The 25,443-nt window shown below is 40.7% G+C and overlaps 1 protein-coding gene across 4 annotated transcripts in view; it reads right to left on the bottom strand.

Moving 5' to 3' along the window:
* Positions 1–1,431: 1,431 nt before the first annotated feature.
* LOC121280155 (ERC protein 2) overlaps positions 1,432–25,443 on the bottom strand; it is an 859,042-nt gene continuing 835,030 nt past the window's right edge. For all 4 annotated transcript variants that reach the window (XM_041191852.1, XM_041191854.1, XM_041191850.1 and 1 more), the window contains one exon: positions 1,432–3,795. In XM_041191852.1, the coding sequence (XP_041047786.1) occupies positions 3,658–3,795 (138 nt within the window). In that variant the 3' untranslated portion in view covers positions 1,432–3,657. The remainder of the gene's footprint in view (positions 3,796–25,443) is intronic.

Raw genomic sequence — 25,443 nt, forward strand, 5'->3', positions numbered from 1 at the left:
CTCTCAGTTCCTTCGCCTCCGTTGCATCCGTTCCGATGATGCTACCTTCAAAAACAGTTCCCCTGACATGTCCTCCTTCTTCCTTAACCGAGGTTTTCCACCCACGGTCGTTGACAGGGCCCTCAACCGTGTCCGGCCCATCTCCCGCGCATCCGCCCTCACGCCTTCTCCTCCCTCCCAGAAATGTGATACTTATCACCCCACCAGCCTCCGCATTCAAAGGATCATCCTCTGCCATTTCTGCCAACTCCAGCATGATGCCACCACCAAACACATCTTCCCTTCACCCCCATCAGCATTCCGTAGGGATCGCTCCCTCCGGGACACCCTGGTCCACTCCTCCATCACCCCCTACTCCTCAACCCCCTCCTATGGCACCACCCCATGCCCACGCAAAAGATGCAACACCTGCCTCTTCACTTCCTCTCTCCTCACCGTCCAAGGGCCCAAACACTCCTTTCAAGTGAAGCAGCATTTCACTTGCATTTCCCCCAACTTAGTCTACTGCATTCGTTGCTCCCAATGTGGTCTCCTCTACATCGGAGAGACCAAATGTAAACTGGGCGACCGCTTTGCAGAACACCTGCAGTCCGTCCGCAAGAATGACCCAAACCTCCGTCGCTTGCCTTTTTAACACTCCACCCTGCTCTCTTGCCCACATGTCTGTCCTTGGCTTGCTGCGTTGTTCCAGTGAAGCCCAATGCAAACTGGAGGAACAACACCTCATCTTCCGACTAGGCACTTTACAGCCTTCCGGACTGAATATTGAATTCAACAACTTTAGGTCGTGAGCTCCCTCCCCCATCCCCACCCCCTTTCTGTTTCCCCCTTCCTTTTTTTTCCAATAAATTATATAGATTTTTCTTTTCCCACCTATTTCCATTATTTTTAAATATTTTAAAATCTTTTATGCTCTCCCCACCCCCACTAGAGCTATACCTTGAGTGCCCTACCATCCATTCTTAATTAGCACATTCGTTTAGATAATATCACCAACTTTAACACCTATGTGTTCTTTTGTTCTATTGTTGTTGACATCTTTTAATGATCTGCTTCTATCACTGCTTGTTTGTCCCTACAACCACACCCCCCCCCTCCACTTCTCTCTCTCTCTCCGCCCCCCCACCCCGACACACCTTAAACCAGCTTATATTTCAACTCTTTCTTGGACTTGAACTCAAGTTCTGTCAAAGGGTCATGAGGACTCGAAATGTCAACTCTTTTCTTCTCCGCCGATGCTGCCCGACCTGCTGAGTTTTTCCAGGTAATTCTGTTTTTGTTTTGGATTTCAAGCATCCGCAGGTTTTTTGTTTTTATATATGAAAGGGGAAACCAGTTAAGCAGAGAAGCTATTGAAAGCTATTGTATGTTAATTTTCATACAATGATAGCTTTGGATTTCTCAAAATAAACATTAAAAAAAGCTGTATTCCACAAAAAAAGTTTTCTTTATTAAACAGCAATGGTGATATCAGAAAGAAATCTTTATTTAATGAATATATAAACAAGCTGGGCAACGCTAAATATTTCTTGCACATTGATAACAATGTTTTGTACTTTATATACCTCTAAATGTCCACGAGATAATGATGTACAGTAACAGTTTTAAATCATGCCCATGGTGGTTAACCATACTCAAGGATTCCTTTTGGTACCATGTCAACATCTTCACTATATATCAACAGCAGAACCCATGACATGCCACAAACTTGAAAATAATAGGACCAGAGGTGTTACTAAAATCTGACAGGACATTTAAAAGGGGCTACCTAGGGTATTACTGATCTACATATTCCAACACATCACATTCAAACACCATTCTACACAATTACATTGCAGATAAGCATTGTGTCAACATTTTTATGATCTGCTTGTTCGCACTATTTGAAAATTAAATCTTTAATCCACTTTCAAATGAAAGTCAAACTGAAATTGCGTGCTTTTTGATACACAAATCTCAAATACAAAAATTACTGTACAGAAATTGACACGGTATATAATACAGGAGTAATAACAATCAGAACACCAGTCAAGTTAATTATTTGAAAACAAGCCAAGAGAATTTGTGTTAATGGTAATCATTTTTTAACACTCAAAGCGAGATGTCTACCAATGACGCATAAATAAAACATTACTGTCAGTTTGTCACAGTGTTTATTTTAACCAGAGTTCTATGCCAAAGTATCAAAAGAAAATATCTTGAAATTCTGTAAAACATGTAACGAGAAATGTCCTTTTTCATTTGGTAGAACAGTTTTCTTTTGCCCAAAAAGTCTTGTTTTGATGCCCTGATTTATGATCCATATTTCTATAATCTGGGAACAACATAATTTCCCCCAATACAATAACTGTTCCAAATTGGCACATTACATATAAATGATCTAACAGCTAAACATCATTGCTTTTATGCTTTTACTATGACATTTACTTAACATTAGGTCCTTGTGGTAAGAATTTCCTACTTCAAGTATTCAGTTGTACTATAGAACAGAGAGAACTGCTTGTTAGGGCACTCAAAGGATCACAACCCCAATGTGACAACAATGTTACATACTACTTCTTGTTGCCTGCGTTCTCCAGGAGTGCAAAATATGCCAGATGTGCTGAACATATTCCAAAGAACTTTGCCCCCTTTACTGAAGAAAGCTCTGAGGTTTGGTTTCACTTAAGCAGTAAAAAGTTTTCTATTGCATTTCCACTCAAAGCAGTAAAGTTCCTCTGCCACTGAGTATGATTATGCATTAAGAACTCAAAATTATACAAATGCACAAGTTGCCATACGTAGAAATCAGCTGCAAGATGCTGTTAAATTTCTTCTGGAATCTTTAATAATGGCATAAAGTACAACCATTCCCATCAGAGCACTTTGCTACATCAGCAAGAAAGAATTGCACAACAAATTCTGCTTCTTCTTCCTACTTGCTGACATGTGCTTTACAAATAACAATCCCAAGCTAGTGGGCCAGTTCGAGAATTTTAAATACTCTTCCATTTTAACAACGCCTCTTGTAAATTGATCATCTAATGAACATATTCAGACGTACAGTACATTTTGAGAGGCACAGGTTTCTTTGTTCAGAAGGATAATCCTTGTCAACTGTTTGATAATGCTTTCACCTTTAAAAGTGAACTTTTCATCGCACAAAAACAAGTTTTATATTTAATGTATTATCCACTAAAATGTTAAGATTATAAAAGTTCTTGTCACTTTCCTACCCACCTAGAAATTTAGATGTGAGTGTAGCTAAGGTACAAGAGAGCAAGGAAAGATTACCCGTGGAATTCCCTGAACCCATTGTAGTTGCTGAGCCAGCAGGAGTTGACAATAATGGGTTAAATGCTAAAGCTGGGTATAAAAACTGCAAACAATAGGAATCTCAAGAAGGTAGTCAAGGCAAAGCTGAACACCCACCTAATCATAATAAAGGCTTTCCAGAGTACAGATTATTTCCATCTTTCTTGATAGTAACTGAGCATCCTATTATTTCCGGAATGATATTCCAAATACTGTTAAGGTATACACAAATATAGTTGGATGAAAATTGGCTTTGAAACAATGGTGCAGTGTTTAGTGGTGCAAATGCTGAATGGGTTTTTCCCTTTTAATCATTTCACAATGAGCTAGCACAATTTCAATACTGCCTCCCTTTCTGCTACATCAGGCTGCTTCTTCCAGCATTTTGATGACTTGCTCCAGGACATCAGGACATAGATCGGAGATTCGTTGAAGCAAGTTGTCTGTGTATTCCTGTAGTGCCAGGTTTTCCTTTTCTCCTCTCTCCAACTCCTCTGCTAGCTAGTAAAAACAACAATAGACAGTTTAGATTTTGTACATAAATGGCTATTTAGAACAGGTTGACCTTTATTGTCTTATGCTGCTAATGAGCAATGTCATTCATAATAATGAATAATCAAAAGTAAATAATGCTTGGGATTTTCTGGTCCCACCAAAAATCAAGGGATGTTTTGCTGGGTCACCAAATTTTCCGTACCACCCAGGACAGGTCTTGAAAAATCCCAGCCAACATTTCTGTGCTATTGAATTTCTTTTACAACAAACACCCCAAGAGTTTATGTAGATTCCACTCCAAATTCCTTAATGTGTTCAAAGTGGAAATTAATGTAGGTTGTATATTTTGTTTCTTTTCATTATGTATGGAATTTTAATTACCTGAAGGTTATTCAGGTATGTTCAAGCAAAGAAAGAAATGGCATACAGGTGCAATGTGTGTTGTAATTTTAAGAATGATAGGTACTTTTGGCATTTATTTTCATGAGACACCAAGGCCTTCAAAATCACCAATAGTTAATAAGCAGAAATATTAATTATTTTGCTTTAATATTACCAGGAAGATAGAAATAGGCACACATGTATTTGAATAATGAAATGAGTGATAAGATAAGTGCATTTCCAATTTAAAAAGGGGATATATTGAATAAACTAAACAAACTCAAGAAGACAAAACCCCTAGGCCTGAATTTTTAGCTCAGCGGGTGGGTGTGATCGGTGGGCCTGGGATTAGATGGGAAACAGACCACCGACCACCATTGGCCCCTGACCGTGATTTCACGCTGGCCTTTGTGGGTGAGCGCTGAGAGCTGCCTCAGGGAGCTGCAGATTCGAAAAAATTCCAATAAATTTTCAAAAAGCGGAAAAAAACGTCCGAGCATCACAATCAGGCACCTGAAAATATAGATGATAAATACGCTACCCCACAGATTTTTACTTTATTTCATAACAGAAACTCTCATCCCACCCTTGGATGAGGTTTCATGATAAATGTAAAGGCCGCCAGGCCAATTTGCCCATCAGCCAGCTGTAAGGTTGGATGGGCAATGAAAAACAGCAGACAATGGTGCAGTTAGTGGGCTTGATTGCCCTCATCGGTGGGTGCACTTCCGACTTTTGTGCACGCGCATCCACCGAGCAAAAATCATGCAAATGTGCGATGACGTCAGGACGCCCACTCGACGTCATCTCACGTGATTTCATGCTCGGTCAGGTTGGGTGGGCGCCCACCTGATGAATGTAAAATTCAGCCCCTGGTTTGGGTGGATTACATCCATGTATTTTAAAAGAATCTAAGGAAGAGATAGCAGAAGCGTTACTACTCATGTCTAATAATTTGTTAGAAAATATAGCTAAGGTAATTCCTATATTTAAGAAAGAGGATAGATAGAAATGTCCAGGGAGTTGTAGGAAAAGTGATGGCATTCTTACTAAAACAAAGAATATAAGAACATCTAGAAATGAGAAATATAATAATGAATAGTCAGCATGGATTTCAAAAAGGAAAATTTTGCTTGACCAACTTTATTGAACATTTTGAGATGGTTACAGAGTAGACAATGGCAATGCAGTGCATGTAATTTATCTGGATTTTCAAAAGACCTTCGCTATGTGCAGTCAGGGGATAAGTGGCAGAACAAATTTCTAGCTGGTTTCATGACAGTAAGCAGAGAGTGGGAGTAAAGGGCAATTATTCAGAGTGGCAGAAGGTGGGAAGTGATGTTCTACAAGGATCATGCTGAGGTCACTGCTGATCACAATTTACAACAAGTTGGACTTTGGAATCAAAAACACAATTTCTAATTTTGTAGATAACACCAAAATGGTTGAGGATCGTCAATACTGAGGAGGACTGCAACAAATTATAGCAGGACATTAATAAAATTGCAGAATGGGCAAATGGACAGTTAAATATAAGGTACAATATTCTGGTAGGAAGGTGCAAGTCTAGGTAGGTTAGAGGAACAAAGAGATCACAGATTACAACTACACCAATCACTAAAGGTTGCACCACAGATTAGCAAGGCCATGAAAAAAAAAGAAAGCACTAGATTTTATTTCTAGAGGGATAGAATTGAAAACAAGGGAAGTTATGCTAAAACTGTATTGAAACCTGATTAGACCACACTGAAGAGTAGTGTGTGAAGTTCTGCCTACCATATTATAAAAAGAGTATAGAAGTACTGGAGAGAGTGCAAAGAAGATTTACAAGGATGATACTAGAAATATAGGGCTACACACATAGGAAAGGATTGACATGCTGGGTCTCTTTTCTTATGAAAGGAGTAGGCCAAGGGGTGGCCCAATAGAGGTCTTAAAAATTATGAAAGGTATTGATAGAGTGGATACAAAGAGAATGTTTCCTCTTGTAGGTAAGAGCATAATTAGAGGCCGTCAATATAAGATAGTCACCAAGAAATCCAAGAGGGAGTTCAAAGAAACTTCTCTACCTAAAGTGCATTGAGAATGTGGAACTGGCTACCACAGGAAGTGATTGAAGCAAAAGGTATGATTAATTTAAGGGGAAACTAGACAAGCATATGAGGGTACGAGGAATAGAGTGTTACGCTTGTAGATTTAGATGAGAAAAGATGAGAGGAGGTTCAGGTGGAGCACAAACACCACATGGTCTAGTTGGGCCAAATTGCCTGGTTCTGTGCCATATATCCTAAGTCATGAGATAAATCAACAGCTGTGGACAGGTGATACAAAGCTCATGTTTCGTAAGCTTTAAGATGGAACAAAGAAGGAAAATCTAAGGTAAGTAAGGCGTTCCAAAGTTTTAAAGTTCTGAGGAAGATCAAGTTAAAGTAGGAGGTTGCATGATAAGTCTTGATTTCATCATTGTGTGACTTGTGGAGAGGTGAAGTAGTGTGGGGGCAAGTGTTCTTGCAGCTTAGGAGGGATGACTCAAAGTTGAGAAAAACACCACATGTAGCAGTCTTAATGAAACTGAGAGCCACTAAAGGCTGAGAGTGGTTAATGGCTAGAAGTGCCTAAAGATATTTTTATTCACACGGGATGTGGGCGATGCTGATAAGGCCGGCATCTATAGGTCTAAAGCGTGAAGAAAGTTGACAAATGTAAACCATAGTCATTATGACAGGTAAAGATAACACAGTGATAAGTGGACATCATCACTGATGTAATAAGAGGTGCAGGAGAAAGGATAAAGCCGTGATAAAAGTCAGAGGATGGGCCATCAATTACTGCATCAAAACAGCGATTGAGAGGAAGCGGAGTAAATCAAGCATGTAGAATGGGTATGGGGCCATATTATAGCAAATATGAATGCAAAGTGCCAGATGCCTGAGAGGCTTTTCCAATATTCAAGACAACAATGGACACTTTACCACTGTTTGGAATCAGAGACCCAAATGTTCTGAGCAGCGGCAATGCTGCTGTGCATTTCTTCCAGGATCTTCTGGAAGGAGATAGGACATGCCCCCTTTTTATGGTACTTGCTGCCATATTTTGTCTGGTAAGTTTAAAGGTCCAGGCTTTGAGTTTGGGATGGTGAGTGGGTGAATTGGGTAGGTGAATTAGTGAATATGTGCTGAGGTGAGTAGGCGGATGAGCGGGTAGGTGGGTGAGGATAGGTGAATGGGTGAGTGGGTATATGGGTCTGAGTGGGTGGGTGGGTGAGTGAGTAGATGGGAGAGTGGGTAGCCAGCTGGTTGAAGGTAGTCAGGTCAGGTTGGAGTGGATAGTGGGGGTAACTGATTGGTTGGCATCAGTTGTGAAGTTACCCAGGTGTTAGATCAGGTTTTAGTCTGTCTAACATTTCCTGGATAATTATCCAGATAAGTACCATGGAAATGCCTCAAGTCCCGACTTTAGCTCAGAGGTGGACATTTTCGCAGAGGGTTCCAGGGAGCAGGAGAATTGCCCATCAGAAGTTTAAATTTCTTGGGTAATACCCAGGTAGGTCATGTGTCAGGACCTCCGCAGTGTCCTGGCACATACCTTCATTTGTACGTCCGGTCTCTGATGATCTGGGGACCAGAAGATTTGGGCCAGAGTGTCAGCATAACCAGCCAGATCAGCGGAACAGTCATGCAGAAAATCTTTACTGATGATGCCAAAACTTTCCAAATGACGGATAAGAAATGGGAGCAGGAGTAGGTCAATGGCCCCAGATCTGCCCTGCTATTCAGTAAGATCATGGCTGGTTGATTGTGGCCTTAACTTTACTGCCTGTCCCCATAATCTTTGACACCTCTTAGATGAAAAACCAATCTAACTCAGCCTTGAATATATTAATGACGCAACCACCGCTGTTCCCTGGGGTAGTGAAGTCTAAAGATTAATGACCCTCATAGAAGGAATTCCTCATCTACGTTTTAGATGGGAGTCACCTTGTTCTGAAACTGTCCCCCCCACCCCCCAACCCACTCCCGGTTTTGGATTCCCCCACGAGGGGAAAGAACCTCTCAGCATCTGCTCTGTCAAGTCCCCTCGAACCTTACATGCTTCAATTAGATCACCTATCATCCTTCCGGACTCCAATAAGTATGGGCCCAATCTGCTCAACCATCTTACCTAAGAAAACCCTTTCATCCTAGAAATCAAGCTAGTGAATCTCCTCTGAACTGCCTCCAATGCAAGCGTGTCCATCCTTAAATAAGGAGACTAAAATTGTATGCAGTGCTCCATGTGCAGTCTCACTAATGCCCTGTGCAGCTGTAGCAAGACTTCCCTACTTTTATGCTCCATTCCTCTTGTAATAAAGGCCAACATTCCATTTGCCTTCTTAATTACTTGCTGTATCTGCATGCTAACCTTTTGTGATTAATGTATGAGGATACTCAGATCCTTCTATAGCGCAGCATTCTGCAGTTTCTCTCCATTTAAATAATATTTTGCTTTTCTATTCTTCCCACCAAAGTGGACAACCTCAGATTTTCCCACATTATTCCAATTTTTTGCCTTTACTTAATCTATCTATATCCCTTTGTGTCCTCCTCACAGCTTGCTTCCTATCTGCCTTTGTATCAGCAGCAAATTTGGCTACAAAACACTTGATCCCTTCATCCAAGTCATTAGTATAGATTGTAAATAGCTGACACCCCAGCACTGATCCCTGTGGCACTCCACTAGTTACAGTTCGCCAATCTAAAACTGGCCCATTTATCCTGACACTCTGCTGTTAGTTAGCCAATCCACTATCCACATTAATGTATTACCCCAGACACCATGAGCTCTCATGTAGTAACTATTTTACGTGGCACGTTATTGAATGCCATTTGGAAATTCAAATGTATTACATCTACTTGTTCCTTTTGATGAAGTAAATAACCACTGTCAGGTTGATTGTAAGTGGCATGTGGGCTATCACACTGCCTTACTTTATCAACTGCCCTCTGTGCCAGTATTAAATACTGCCGAGATGGAAAACTCTTTAACCTCAGTTATCTTCATGCCAAAACTAAACCCACCACCATAGATATACACGATCTACAGTTTGTGGATGACTGCAGTGTCATTGCCCACTCTGCACCAGATCTGCAAACCACTCTCCAATTCTAGATTACATGGAACTTGGCCTGTCCTTGAATGTTGCCAAAACAAAACTCATATCAATCCACACCTGGTCAGCTAAGTATTCCACCTCCCATATATGCTGAAGGAGACATTCTGGAATATGTTGAGCACTCCGCATGCCTTGGCAGCTACTTCTCTTAAAAGGCAACCATTGACAAGGAGATCCAACACTGGGTCGGCTGCGCCAGCTCAGCCTTCTACAAATTATGGCAGCAAGTGTTTGACAACAAAGATCTCTGCAAGTCAACAAAATCTTGATGTACAGAGTAATTGCTGTCAGCACACTTCTGGTACTGCAGTGAGTCCTGGACTGTGTATCAGTGATACATAAGAGCGGGAGAAATTCCAGCAGCAATGCTTCCACCACTCCTCCGGATTCAGTGGGAGGACCATCAAACAAATGCTAGTGACCATCTTGAAGACGGCTCCACAAGCATTCAGGCAAAACTCTGGCAAAATCAACTATGGTGGACTGGACTGCATCCAGAGAGCCAAAAAACATCTCCCTCGCCAGGTCCTGTTTTCTCAGTTCTCAAATGGCCAACGCTCAGAGGAGGACAAAGAAAACATGACAGAGAGACTCTGAAGCTCTCCTAAAAGCACAACAGCATTGGCATTGACTGGGAGGAGCTCACTACTAATCGTTCAAAATGGTTCAAGCTGCATCACGCTCTGAGTCACAATGATGAGGCAGGGAAGGGAAAAAAGGAAGCAAATCCTACGCTCTGGATCCCACTGCTTAGTGGGACATGCTGTCCCAAATGCTCGAAGTTCTGTGGGTCGAGAATTGGCCTGATCAGTCACAAGACCCATGGCTGAAACTCGTGACCCTGAGTAGAACTCATCCCCAGATCGACGGGACAGCTGACAACGATTGGTTCCCCTTGTTATATCCTCAAAGAGCTAATACATTTGTCAATCACTATTTTCCTTTCATAAAACCATGTTGATTCTGTGTGACTGTATTATGATTTTCTAAACGTCCTGCTACTCTTCCTTAACAATGGTTCCAGCATTTTCCCAAAGACAGGTGTTAAGCTAACCGGCCTATAATTTCCTGCTTTTTGTCTCCCTTCTCACTTGAATAAAGGTGTTACATCCAATCCAAGTTGGGTTTTTTCCAGAATCTCAGGAATTTTGGAAGATTACAACCAATGCATCCTCCATCTCTGCAGCCACTTCTTTTAAGCCCTACAAGAATTTAATAAATCCACATAGATTTCCATAACAATAAAAAGAACAGATGTAATAATAATATTAGAGTGGTTTGAAGAGTAAGATGCATCGCTCTGCTCAGGGATTAGCGAAGGCAGGCAAACTTTCAAAGACAACTGGGTTTGGAGTACAAAATAATTGACAAGTTTGTGTAACATACGGTTCAGTTTGGAGGGCATATCATGACTTTGACAGGTATGCTTGGAGATATTTTATTGGAGCACAGAGAACGTCCAACAGATGGGGAAAAGTAAACCTGTTATCAGTCATAATGGAAGAGTGAGACATAGGAAGGAAATTATTTGCCAAAGTCATGAAGATTAGTGTTGGTGGAGGAGAAGAAAACCAAAAAATGTTAGCTTTCCTCTTTGGGAAAGTTAACAACTGGGCCATCAAGGCAGGAGAAAGCTGCAAAAGAAGAATAGAAAGTACAAGAAGCACGTGCTGTTGTGACAGGAAGACTGCAGTTCATGCTTCTTCTCAGTAAAGTTTATCTGGCAGCGGTAACAGCAAATTTCTAGAAATTACGAGCAAAGATAAATTTAGCTTTGAATGCTGCAGACCGATCAAGACATTAGGGGCCAAATTTTGCTCACAAGGCAGGAAGCTCAAGCTGGGAAATTTCCCAACTCAGCAGGCCCAAGTCCACACAAATGCCCCCCAACCCCGCCCCCACCACCACCCCCCCCAGCCCAGGAAAAGAGTAGGGTACAACAAATTCTGTGCCAGCCAGAGCAACATTAGTTACCTTACAAGCACAGACAAGTGGATCAGAAGAAAGAAAAAAGTAGCTGGCTAGGCAAAAATATGAAAAATTCTCAAAGGCTATTCCAGTTGGTTGACTTGCGAGTTCTTGCCCATGGCAAGGTACCAGACCCACTGCATATTCAGGTGAGAAAATCATGGGTCCACAACCTGTGATTTTCTGACTCACACTGTCAGCTGGCCAAGTATTTTGCCACAGGCAAGGATTTAAACGATTGACAATATAATGTGAATAAAGATGGAAGTCGTATGCAGAATGGAATATATTCCAGGAGGAAGAATATAAAACAGTGGTCAAGAGTCCAGTAATTATTGATAGAATGGGAGTAATGGTATTTTAAATCCAAATATAAAAATGTCCTCAACATCAAGATGCAACATCAAGTCTCAGAATGTCAATTCTGTTATTGATAATAGGCATGAGCAAAATGTTTCAGAGGCGAGGAGTGTACTGGTGCAAGTGAGATCATTAAACACAGTTCTTATATCACTATGTGATGCAAAGTTGCCACCTGAGTAAAAATGACAAAACATAAATAACACAGCAGGGATAAGGATTAATATATGTACTCTAATGTGGCATTTCCAAAGGGAAATACAATCTTTGCTGTGCGTCTATGGTTTTAAAACAGTTGTCTCCACACTACTTTAACATCACCTTCACTTCTCTGAGAAATGTGGATACTGTTACCAAATAAAATGACATTCCATCACTGTTGAAACTCAGGCTGGGATTTTCCAGCCCCACTGTGCCGAGATCCGCCACAGGGGATGTGGTGGGCCAGCCAAAAGTCCACTGACTTTTGGAGGAGCCGGAAGATTCCGGCGGTGGGCAGGGCTGGAAAATCCCAGCCTCAGTCCTTTTCAAGAACTTTTAAATTAATTTATTGTGCATTCAGGTTTCATCCTTTCAAAATTTACTTTGATACCGATGCAGGAAGAATAATTAATTTAGAAAGAAAACTTGCCAATAAATGTTAATGCCCAGCATGACATTTCAAAGCTATCTACAAAACGAAATAATTAAAAGGGTACTAATGAAAACTCTCTCTTCAACACATGGCTTTATTGAACATTTTAACCTTCATTAAAGGGAGGAATCCAATGATTAATGATCTCAATAACCCAACTGAATTGCAAGGCCAATAGTACTTGTGACTATTTATTTTTTATGACCTCATTAACAAACAATTTCTCTACCCAATTTGCTAGGTTTTTAATGAGTCTGTTTTGTCAAATTTCATTTTAATATTTCTCCACACTGAAAGTACTTGCGTCCCTGCAGAGATAAAGGTCTTGCATACATGTAGATCTACTCCTCTCCAGAATGTAAACTTTTAAAAAGTATATAATACAGAGAAATGGGACACAGTTATGATTGCAATTGGAGTCTTTACTTTTCTTTGGTTCAGCTACAACATTACAATGTTCTGAAGTCACATTACCTATTTTCCAATATTCAAATTACACCACTGCATTTCAAAATGTTAAATAATAAATTTGTATTGAAATACCAAGTGGACCATTTACCAGGAACAACTGCTAGCCCTACTAAATTTTCGCCCACATATTTGTGAATCCAAGATAATTAAGGATCTCCTGACAAATCTAATTATGTCTTTAAAAAAAACCACAGTAATCATGCTTGTTTTTAATAAAGATTCAGTATTTTGGTCCTAAAAATGAAGTATGAATTAAAATAATTTATCTATACTTCAACAGGCACGGTCAGCTTAAACTGGGCACATTTAAGCACACTTCCATTTCTACATACGTCACGTTCCATAAAGTATCTGTTTTGTGATGACCTCAGATCTGAAGCAAAAACCCCTCCCCTGTTACATGTGGCCAACAAATGTTGCTTTGAACATGTGTCCAGATATCAAAAAATCCAGGAACAGTATTTGAAGAAACAGCTTACCCTATTTCTAATAAGACACACATGGTACCTGAAGAAAAGACTAAATATTGATAGGATAAATTAGCTTAACAAAACAGAATAGTATTATTTTATTGTTTAAAATGGAGTTTCCAGCCGAGCTATGGTATTAAGGATGTCTCTATCTAAAGGTCCCAGCAGGCATTCTCTCTGTATGAATTCCAGAACTAAATGATCGTATCATAACTTGACATCTTAGAAATACTGCCTCAATGCAATTCTTTCTTCCCTCGAGGTTTATTTGTTGTGTCTGTGATCAAAGGAAAAATGCTTTTTCTCAATTACTTATTTTTCTTGATGTGATTAGATTACTGCGAAAGTAGTAATTCAAAGATTTGACTTCTAACTATTATTCTTTGTGTCACCTTAAGCTAGCCCTGTGGTATTTAATTTAATAATGCAACATACTGAAACTGGGAAGCATATCCAAAACTCATGTTTTTGATGTGGATTTATATCTGATGCTTTTGACAGCCATGAATAACAAAAATTCTGCCAATATGTTTTTCATCACATTCTAATATAGTACAACGGCACAGTTAAACCTAGGTTTTACAGAACTGTGTACTTTGGAGGACATGATGACACGGTAGGTTAATGCACTGTCCTTTCACCTCTAGGACCTGAGTTTGATTCCAGCCTAGACTGATGGCATAAACATCAAATGCCTTTATGAATTGAGTTTGGAAATTTTAATCTAGCTCCCAGTGACATGACCCTACAATAAAATCTGCCTTAGTTAATGATATTTTTGGATCTTACTCGAAGTGGTCACATGTAGAAATAAAACCACTATACTGGTGTAACAGGAGTTGAGGAGTAGTGGCTAGGTCTTTTTGTGGAAGACTGAGCTTGTATCTAAACCATGCACAAAAGGTCAAAAATCATTCAATTCCTAGCTATATCTATAATCCAGAGAACAACTTCCTTCTACAAACAACAAAAATACATTTTAAAAACTCTGATAACAACAGTTTAACATTAATATTTGCAATATTTCCACTGAAACTTCAGGCATTTTGTACTTTTAATCTCTTTGGATACAAGTAGCAGAAAATGACTTGTAATCTTGCTTTAGCTACTTGGGAGTTTTGAGGAAAATAATAATTTGGCATTAAATCCATCCTCCTCTGGGAATGACTCACTAATGGTGTCCCCGATTCTGCATGATCCTTTACTTTCATTTTATTAATTTCCCTAGTATATAAGCAGTGTGTCTGGGGGAATCCACAAAACTTATGAAGTTGGTGCTTTCCTCAATATGCTGTATTTTGGAAAAAAGCTTATTCCTGATAAAACATAGCAATACATCAGGTTCAGGTGTAGGATCCAGATCTTGAACCTTACACTGCTCTCTTCTTAGGATCATCATTTCTGCCAAACTGGCAATCATATGATGTCAAATGGACTGCTCAAGAGAACAGTTGGACCTCTGATTATAATCATTGTGCCCAGAACTCATTGCGAAAAAAAACTAAGCATTTTTGTTCATGGTTCATTGGGGTATTAGTTTCTTTCTTCCTGTCATGGTACACAAAGTTAGAAACCAGATTCAATCACAGAAAATGGCCCAGCTTGTTTTGATATACAAAACCTTGAAAACAGATGTTATGTCTTTTTAGGTAACAGAGGAAGGGATAAAGCCAGTCAATTCAAATACAAGTACCAGTATGAATGTTTGATTGGAGGATCTTTTTGAGTTCAAAGAAAGCAAGTAGATTTCCTTTGTCCTTGTCATTTAAAAATTTATTCTTAGGCTGTCTTGCTTAAATTAAAGAATCATTCTGAAGGTAGCAGTGACAGAGAGATAGGTCAGAGAGAATCTGCTGGCAGTAAGCAATAAATCATGGGGCAGAATTTCCCTCATCGGACGGGGGCGATGACGCCAGGCGAGCATCCCAACATCATCGTGGACTCTTGCAATGTTTCACTCGGCAGATGCGCTCAAGAGGCCTGTTAAGGCCATTAATCAATAAATTAAATGGAATTTTTGCTGCCCGTCCAATTGTTTGGTTGGTGGGTGAGCGAATAGGCCAAACGGCCTTTGCATTTTTTGCGAAACCTCAACCACGGGCGGGATGAGGTTTCAACCAGTGATTAAAAACAACTTTTAAAACTCATTAGCAACGTGTTCCTGGTCATGTGACAGAGTCACATGAGGGGACATGTTTTTCTTATTTTTTCGGTCTTTACTTTAATGGGGAAAATTTTCAGCTCCGAGGCAGCTCTGTGCCTTCAGGGAGCTTTCTGTGAGCGCACCCACTGACGTCCGCGCTTGCCCCCCTCCCCGCCGACCCAGGCAGTGCTGAGTGTTTCAGTGCACAATTCACACTGGCTGGCTGTTAATTGGCTAGCCAGTGTGAAATTGCAGTCAGGGTCCGATTGTGAGTGGCAGACTGTTGCGTGGCCACTCCCAGGCCTGCCCACTGGCCCCGCCCGACCAGGGGAAAATCCTCCCCATGAAGTAAAGGTAATATTCAAAACCATGGGCTCAAAGTTCATCTTGGACAGTAGCACAAAACGTATTGCTTTGGCACCCCACTTTACAGCCTGCCTGATATTCAGCTTCAGGGATGTCACCAACTTGGCACTGCCTCACAAGCCAAATTTCAACCCCCTTGTGTCCAGTCCAGCTTACGCTGCAGTTTTATGCAGTCAATACAACTTTCTTTTTTTTTGTCTTCTGAGGGGGGGATATTAAGCCTTTAACTACTGGAAATCCAATTCAATCTGTTTGACAGTTTATAGCCAGAGTCCTGATCTATTCAAGTTTATTCTACTGCCTTCCAGAACTGAAAAAGATCATGAAGACACATGATATGGCTAGCAAGCCAAAACACTATAATATGGTTTTTGCATTCGATCCCTGGGCTCACAACAAATGGTTTTGATATGAGAAGTAAAGGAACACTCTGAGCCACAGGGAACGAGTGCTTGCCGATGGGAGAGATCCGAGATCCTGAATCCAAGAAAAACAAGTAGATTAAAAGCCTAGAATGCTGATATTGGTTATTGTTACCTTAATAAATACTGAAGTTTTGTATTTTTTTAATATTGTTGCCAAAGCTGCTGGCGAAATTTGTAGGCAGCAAAAACAAGGAATTAATAGCAAGTCATTGTGCCTGTCAGTGATGTGGAAAGGTTACCTGCAATTAATGCCGAGTTTTAAATACCTTTCCTCCTTATGTCACTTCACACACTGCATGTAATTCAACTGGAAAATGAGAAGGCTGCATCTCTATTCATGTACTAATGCAAGCATTATAACTGGCATTTAAGTAACATGTTGACCCAATCAGATGCACAATACTGTATCACATCATGCCCATTGAGTAATCTCTGTATTTGCACTAGAAAAGTTAAATCAACAAATCGTGGTGCTTAAAACTTTTTGTAAGTCCTAAGTACCTCATTCCTTATCTATCTGATTAGTTTTTATTTCCTAGATAAGATCACTCTTATTAAGCAGAGTTCCAGGTACACATGTTTAGACATTGTTTTTGACACTTCTCTTTCAGATTTTGTAAGTAGTTTACAATATTTACTGGCCCTCAATTTATTAAGACAAAAGATCAAATGATTTGTTCTGCTTTTCCATGCACCTTGACAAAAGACAACATGTGGCTTTAATACTAATGGGAGCCCGGCCACATAGTTCACAGGGGGATGACTACACATTTATTTTGACTTTGCCAATGTTTAAACCTGTGACTCACCCTTTCCAACCCAAAATTGGTCTATCAAATCCTACTGAAAATTCCCAAAGTGGTCAACCAAATCCCACTGAAAGTAATGGAAATTCCTAGAATGTCTCAGGGGTGAAAGCTTGTAAACCACAGCAGCATTAAACTGTTTCAGATATGTTCAACATATTGGTTGGTTGAATTTCAATTAATATTCAAGATTTTAGTGGTGTGGACAGGGCAAAATTCACTTCTATATTAAACCTAACTAGATTAAAATGCAAAATGTAGAGACTATTAAAGTGTTTAATGGGTAAATGCACTGCACGAGATGTAGCAAGTCAAATAGACCAAGATGATCCTGGTTTGAATATCTGAGCCTTGCACCAAGGTAGGAACACGGGCTGATTTGCACTCCCCGGCACCCTCCATAAATGTCTCCAACATTGAGCTCAGGCTCGGATACGTGGGACTTTCCTGGATACTCACCTGTTACATAGTTTAATACCTGGTTTAACTCAGTGGTTAGCTAGGTAACTGAAGTGACCACCACAAGCAGCAGCCCCCGACCCCCGACTATCCCTCTGACCACCTGATTAACCCTCCCCCCAACCATTTGACAACCTCCCTGACAGGTTAGACTATCATCCTGACCTAACCAGACTAACCATCCCCAACCAACTACCCACCTATTCACCCACCCATCCATTGACTCACCTACTTACCCATTCGCTCATCCACTCATTCATTAAAAGACATGAGACCTTTAAGACTTAACTGAATGCGGCAGCTACCGTCATAAAAAGGGGCCATACTCTCTTCTTCCCCCAACTCTCCTATGCTGGTCAGTCTTCTGCGTGAAAAGCTTTGCTGGTCCATTTCTACTTCAATCAGGATGGAAATCCCAGCTGAAAATAAGTAGCATCGTCGGGTTGGAGAAAACTGCACAGGCAGCGGGAACGCACCAATCATTGGCACTGACCAGAAGATGTGGACAAGGGATTGTTGGCCAGGGTTCCTGTACATTATCACTATTTCTGTGATCCTACCTGAAAGAATGGTTAGGGAAAGGTTTGGCTTGGCCAATGTGTCTTCTCCCACTTTGATCAAATGCTTATTCTTCCAAAGAGAGCATTGGAGGCTGAGCCATAGGGAAGAATTTTCGGGTCGGTGAACAGGGGTGGGGCCCGCTTGCCAACACAGGGCATGCACCCCGACGGCACCACACATCATTTATATTGTCAGGGCGGCGGGCGCGCAGTCGAGTCAGCTGCGTGCCTGCTGAACTGTCTAAGGCCTATTAAGGCCATTAAGAAAGTAATCAAAGTTGTTAAGAATGTTGCCCGTCCAGCCTTAAGGTTGGCGGGCAGGCGAAGAGCCCAGGCGGCCTTCACATTTTTCATGAAACCTCCTTCACGGGTGGGATGAGGTTTCATGAACGGTTTATTAATTAAATAAAAATTTTTGAAAAAATTAATGGACATGTCCCAGCTCATGTGACAGTTTCACATGAGGGGACATGTCCTTACATTTTTTTTTAAACCTTTCTTCAATGTGTCATAAATGAAAGCAATCTCCCTGTGGCTCAGAGATTTCTGCGCTCTTTCCCGCGTATGGGGCGCAGGCCCTGACTCAGGGAACCCCCCACAATACAGGAAGCGCACAATCCCCCCAATGGCGGGAAATTTCTGCCCATAGGATATATTCAAGGCTAAGTTGATCTACAAGGGAGTCAAGGGTTATGGGGACAGGCAGGAAAGTGGGGTTAAGGCCACAATCTGATTAGCCATACTCCTATTGAATGAGGAAGCAGGCACAAAAGGCTGAATGTCCTACACTTGCTCCTATATCTAATGATCTTATGATCTTACTTTAATGTTACTCTTTTACAGGTTTTACACATGAACAATGGGTACTTAGTCAAGCTACCAAGAGGTTGCCGAAATCATTTTTTTATTAACTCATGGGATGTGGGTGATGAGTTATTGACCATCCTTAATTGCCTTTGAAAAGATAGTGCTGAGCAGCCTTCTTGAATTATAGGTACTCCTATATTGCTATTAGTTAGAGGGGGATTTCTGGAAATTTCACCCAGAAACTGTGATGTATTTCCATGTCAGGGTGGTGACTTGGAAGAGGTCTTGCAGGTGATAGTGTTCCTATACACCTGCTATCAGTGTCCTTCTAGGTGATAGAGGTGGCAGGTTTGGGAGGTGCTGTCAAAGAAACCTTAGTGAGTTGCTGCAGTGCATTTTGAAGATGGTACACATAGCTGCTAAGATGTTTAATGAATGTTTAAGATGGGGTATCAATTAATTGAGTTGCTTTGTTCTGGATGGTGTTGAGATTCTTGAATATTGTTGGTGTTGTACTCATCTAGGAAAGTGGAGAATATGCTATCACATGCCTGACCAGTGCCTTGTAGATGGTGGAAAGGTTTTGGGGAATCATGTTAAGAGTCTCTTGCCCCAGAATACCCAACCTCTGACCTGTGCTTGTAGCAGCAATACTTATGTAGCTAGTCTGGTTAAATTTTCTAGCCAATGGTGACCCCAAGGATATTGACAGCAGAGGATTCAATGATGGCAATTCCATTGAATGTCAAGGGGAGGTGGCTAGACACTCTCTAGTTGGAAATGGTCAATGTCTGGCACTTGTGTGGTGCAAATATTGCTTGTCACTTAGAAGACCAAGCCTGGACATTGCCCAGGTCTTACTGCATGTGGACATAGATTGCTTAATTATCTGAGGAATTACGAACGGAACCGAACACAGTGCAACCATCAGTGAACATCCACCGATATGAGTTTATGATGGGCAGAAGGTCACTGATGAAGCAGCTGAAGATAGTGAGGCCAAGGACCTTGCCCAGGGACTCATGTCCTAGGGCTTAAATGATTTACTTTCAACAACCACAGCCATCTTTGTTTGTGCTTGGTATGACACCAGCTAGTGGAGAGTTTTCCCCCCGATTGCTATCAACTTCAATTTTACTAGAGTTCCCTGAAGCTATACTCGGCAAAATGCTGCCATGACGTCACCTTAATTCTGGAACTCAGCTCTTTTATCTCTGGTTGGACCAAGATTGTAATGATGTCTGGACCCAAAGGGAACCTAAGCAGTGCACAGGTTATTAGTAAGTGCCACTGAATAGCCCTGTCGATGACACATTCCATCACTTTGCCCATGACTGAGAATAGAAAGCTGGGATGTTAACTGGTCAAGCTGATTTGTGGACAGGACATGCCTGGACAATATTCAACTTTGGGTAGATGCCAGCGCTGTAGCTCTACTTGAATAATTTGTGTAGAGGCATGGTTAGTTCTGGAGCACAAGCCTTTGCTGCATTCAGTGCACTCAGCTGCTTTTTTGCTATCACGTACAGTGGATTGACTGAATAATCGCTTCTGTGATGATTGGGAGTTCAGGAGGAGACTGAGGTGGACAATCCACTCAGTACTTCTGGTTGAGGTTGGTACAAACTTCAGCTCTGTCATTTGCATTCATGTGTTGGGCTTCCTATCACTGAGGATGATGACGTTCATGAAGCATCTTCCTCCCATTAGTTGTTTAATTATACAACAACATTTATGACTGGATGTGACAGGACTGCAGAGTTTTGATCTGATCCACTGGTTGTGGGATTGCTTAGTTCTGTTTATTGCATGTTTTCCTGTGCTGTAGCTTCACCAGTTTAGCACTATATTTTTCAGTATGTCTGGTGTTGCTCTTAGCATGCTCTTGAATGTGCCTCATTGAACCATAGTTGGTCCTCAGGGTTGATGGTAATGGCAGAGTGAGGCATATGCTAAGCCTCAAGATTATAGAGTGTGGTGGAATGCCATTTTCCAGCTGCTAGATCTGTTCTGAACTTATCCTATTTAGTACAGTGGTAGTGCACAAAACAAGATGGAGGGTGCCATCAGTGTGAAGTTGGCACTTTGTTTCCACAAGGACTATGCAGTGGTCACTCGTACCAATATTGTCATAGACAGATGCATCTGTGGCAGGGAGATTAGCGCGAATGAGGTCAAGTAGGTCTTTTCCCCCTTGTGTTGGTTCTCTCACCACCCACCACAGTCCTAGTCTAGCAGCTATGTTCTTCAAGGCTCATTCAGTAGAGTTGAAGTTCCACACACAGAGTACAGGGTGTGGTGTTCTGCCCTCAGTACTTCTTCCAAGTGGCATTCAAAAGGACGGTACAGATTTATCAGCTGAGAAAGGTCAATTGGTAGATTCCTTGCCGATGAGACTTTATGGTAGTGGAGTCAATGTGAGAACTCCTATGACAACTCCCTCCAGACTGTATACAACTGTGCTACTGCCTCTTGTGGGCCTGTCCTGCCAGTGAGACAGATCATATTCAGGGATGGTAATGAAGGAGTATGGGACATTACCTGAATTGTAAGATTCTGTAAGCATGACTATTGCCTGCCTAGTCTGTGGGACAGCTCTCCCAATTTTAGCGAAAGTTCCCCAATGAAATGGAAGAGAACTCTGCAGGGCTAACTGGGCTTGATGTATCTTTATCATACTCAGTGCCTAAGACGATGCAGGTGATCCATCCTTTTTTATTTTTTTTTATATAGCAGTTTGATACAACTGAGTGGCTTACTAGGCCACTTCAGAGGGCAGTTAAGAGTCAACCACATTGCCGTCAATTTGAAATGACATATGGGCTAGAATGGATAAGCACGGCAGATTTCCTTGCCTAAAGGACATTCATGCCCAGATGGGTTTTTTTTTTTACAATAATCCACTAATTTGATGGCCAGCATTACAGATCTAGCTTTTTTATTCCAGATTTATTTAATTAACTAAATTTAAATTCTCCAAATGCCATAGTGGGATATGAGCTCATGTTTCTGAATCATTAATGCAACCTCTGGATGAATACTCAAGTAACTTAACCTCTATGCAACATGGTAACAATACTATTTACGTCAGTAAGAGCGACAACTTTCAAAATATGATGGGAGCAAAGGGAAAGGAGGTAATTGCCTCCACATCATATTGTGCAATGACTAATACATGTCCAGAACTCGTCTAGCAGAATAATATTCAAGCAGCACAAGTTGTGTCTGTGTGGTTTGTTGCGTCTTCCAATAGAAGATATGACGTGGGCCAGGAGGCAATTGGTGGGGGTGTTTAGCGGAGGATCATGGGTTGATATTGCAAATGGGTCCAATGGATTTTTCTGGTGTATTTTGCATGTTCATGCACTGGTTTGAGCATTTTTTAAAAAAAAACAGAATTACCCTTTTATTTTAGGCCATATAATACTCCAGGCCTTTGCCTTAGGAATTGCCACAATTAGCACACTTCTAATTCTCTGTTCCAATTGGGTCACTTTGCAGAATCAGAGCCAAAGAAACTTTTTATTTTTTTGGCCTCACAAGTCCTTGTTAGTTGCAATTGCTTAATCCAGCTACTTTTAAGTACTCCCACACAGCATGAGCACGTTTACCATCTAGCACTTCATTCATTCACAATTGTAAAATACCATTGTTACTATTTTTCAACTCTCTGTGCTACTGTGTCAAAAATCCAGACGCTGGTTGCTAAGGACACTAAAATTCTAATAATGTGGATCAAGGCAAAGTGACATAAAACCATCAATCTTCCAAATGTTCAGCAAGAGCAAGGACATGGAGTACAATTTTAAGTGAGTGATTTTATACAGGGTATGGGGGAAAGGGATTATAAGAGTATTGAGGTTTTGAAAGCAGACCAAACCTCTAAGGTGGTCCTGTAAATCCAATATTTGGCAGTGGGGAGTACTGATCAGAGATTTAGGTTTAGGGAGGCATATATATGTGGCAAGATTGAAGTGGAATTTTTTTGGCCCATCTTCTGCTGGGAGTGCCATGGCAAGTAAGTGCATTCCTGGTATTTCATAAGAGGATTATTTCCTGCCAAATTTGGTTTTCAGCTAAGAAAAAAGTATAAGCCAGTATAAAAGATGTTTTCACTTTTTCTGCTTTCCCTCAAATCTGAAAGCAGCAGTTCTGGAAGAAAAGCAACAAGGCTTTAAATTATTGCACAGCTTAGTTAAGGTTCCTGGGTTTAATATCCAGTATGTAAACCAAAGAATCAACATTCATTTAATATACATTTGTTAAATCATACCAAACTTTACTTAATATTTATGAAAGGTTCAGCCATAGGTAGTTAAACTCTAGGCAACAAACTGGAGAACAATGCAAGGTGAAGATCATCTAGTTTGCTTGTGGAACTGGACAAATGTGTTAAAAAAAAACCTGGCTTTCATAACATACGAATTAGGAGCAGGAGTAGGCCACTCGGCCCCTGAAGCCTGCTCCGCCATTCAGTAAGATTATGGCTAATCTGAATGTAACCTCAACCCCACATTCCTGCCTACCCTTGATAGCCTTTCATCCCCTTGTTAATCAAGAATCTATCTAGCTCTGCCTTAAAAATATTCAGACTCTGCTTCCACTGCCTTTTGAGGAAGAGAGTTCCAAAGACTCACAACCCTCAAAGAGAAAAAATTTCACCTCATCTCTGTCTTAAATTAGCGATCCCTTATTTTTAAACAGTGACGCCTAGTTCTAGATTCTTGCACAAGAGAAAACATCCGCTCCACATCCAACCTGTCAAGGATCTTAAAGGTTTCAATTAAGTCGCCTCTTACTCCTCTAAATTCCAGTGGATACAAGCCTAACCTGTCTAGCCTTTCCTCATAAGACAATCTGCTCATTCCTGATATTAGTCTAGTAAACCTTCTCTGAACTGCTTCTAATGCGTTTACTCTTTCTTTAAATAAGGTGACCAGTACTGTACATAATACTCCAGATATGGTCTTACCAATGCCCTGTACAAATGAAGCATAACCTTCCTACTTTTGTAGTCAATTCCCCTCACAATAAATCATAACATTCTATTAGTTTTCCTAATTACCTGCAGTACCTGCATACTAACCTTTTGAGATTCATACACAAGGGCACCCAGATCCCTCTGCAATCTCTCACCATTTAGATAATAAGCTTCTTTCTTGTTCTTCCTGCCAAAATGAACGATTTCACATTTGGCCACATTTTACCCCATTTGCAACATCTTTGCCCACTCACTTAACCTATCTATGCCCCTTTGTTGCCTCCTTACCTCCTCTTTACAATTTACATTCCTACCTATCTTTGCATCGCCAGCAAATTTAGCAATATTCCTTCGGTCCCTTCATCCAAGTCATTTACATAAATTGTAAGAAGTTGAGGCCCAGCACTGATCCTTGTGGCACACTATTCATCACATCCAGCCAACCAGGAAAAGACCCATTTATGCCAACTCTGCTTCCTGTTAGCTAGCCAATCTTCTATCCATGCCAATATATTACTCCCTACACCATGAACTTTTATCTTCTGCAATAACCTTTGATGTGGCACTTTATCAATGCCGTCTGGAAATCTAAGTACAGTACATCCAATTGGTTCCCCTTTATCCACAGCATATGTGACTCCTTCAAAGAACTCTAATATTGGTTAAACATGGTTTCCCTTCTTCTAAACCATGTTGACTCTGCCTGATTGCCTTGAATAAGTGCCCTGCTACAACAACTTTAATAATAGTTTCTAACATTTTCCCTATGACAGATGTCAGGCTAACTGACCTATAGTTTCCTGTTTTCTGTCTGCCTCCCTTTTAGAATAAAGGAATTATATTTGCTATTTTCCAATCTAATGGAACCTTCCCGTAGTCTAGGAAATTTTGGAAAATTAAAACCAGTTCCTCAATTATTTTACTGGCCACTTCTTTCAAGGCCTTAGGGTGAAGTTCACCTGGACTTGGGGATTTGTCAGCCCTCAACCCCAACAATTTGCTCAATACCACTTTGCTGGTGATTATAATTTTCCCTGAGTTTTTCCCTTCCTTCAATTTCCTGATTTACAGTTATTTCCGAGATGTTACTTGTGTCTTCTATAGTGAAGAGAAGCAAAATACCTGTTTAATTCATCTACCATCTCCCTGCTTTCCATTATCAATTCCCCAGATGCACACTCCAGAGGACCAATGCTCACTTTAACTCTTTTCTTATTTAAATATCTATAGAAACTCTCAATATCCTCTTACTCTTACTAAACTCTTTCTTTATATTACTAGCTAGCTTTCTCTCATCCTCCAATTTTTCCATCCTTACTAATATTTTTGTCATTCTTTGCTTTCTTTATATTCTTTCCAATCTTCTGATCTGCTTTGCGTATTTAAACATACTAATATAAAAGAAGATAGGTCATTCTATTAACCAAATTTATATGTTTTTCTGGGAGCAGGGTTCTTAATGAAAGTTTTTTTTGCTGAATTTGTGACCCCAAACATTGTTTCACCACAACATACAATCCATAAAAGAAGCCACAAGCTTCCCTTCAGTGCCTCTGGTTCATACCAAAAGGACAGCAATCTGAAAAGAAACTAAAGCATCTGCTGTTTGCTTCCAGAACCTTACACAATAAGCAACCACGGCAAATACCTAAAACAGCATTAAAATCTGTG

Source organism: Carcharodon carcharias, chromosome 7 (genome assembly GCF_017639515.1).
Source record: "Carcharodon carcharias isolate sCarCar2 chromosome 7, sCarCar2.pri, whole genome shotgun sequence".
In the NCBI taxonomy this organism is placed as follows: Eukaryota; Metazoa; Chordata; class Chondrichthyes; order Lamniformes; family Lamnidae; genus Carcharodon; species Carcharodon carcharias.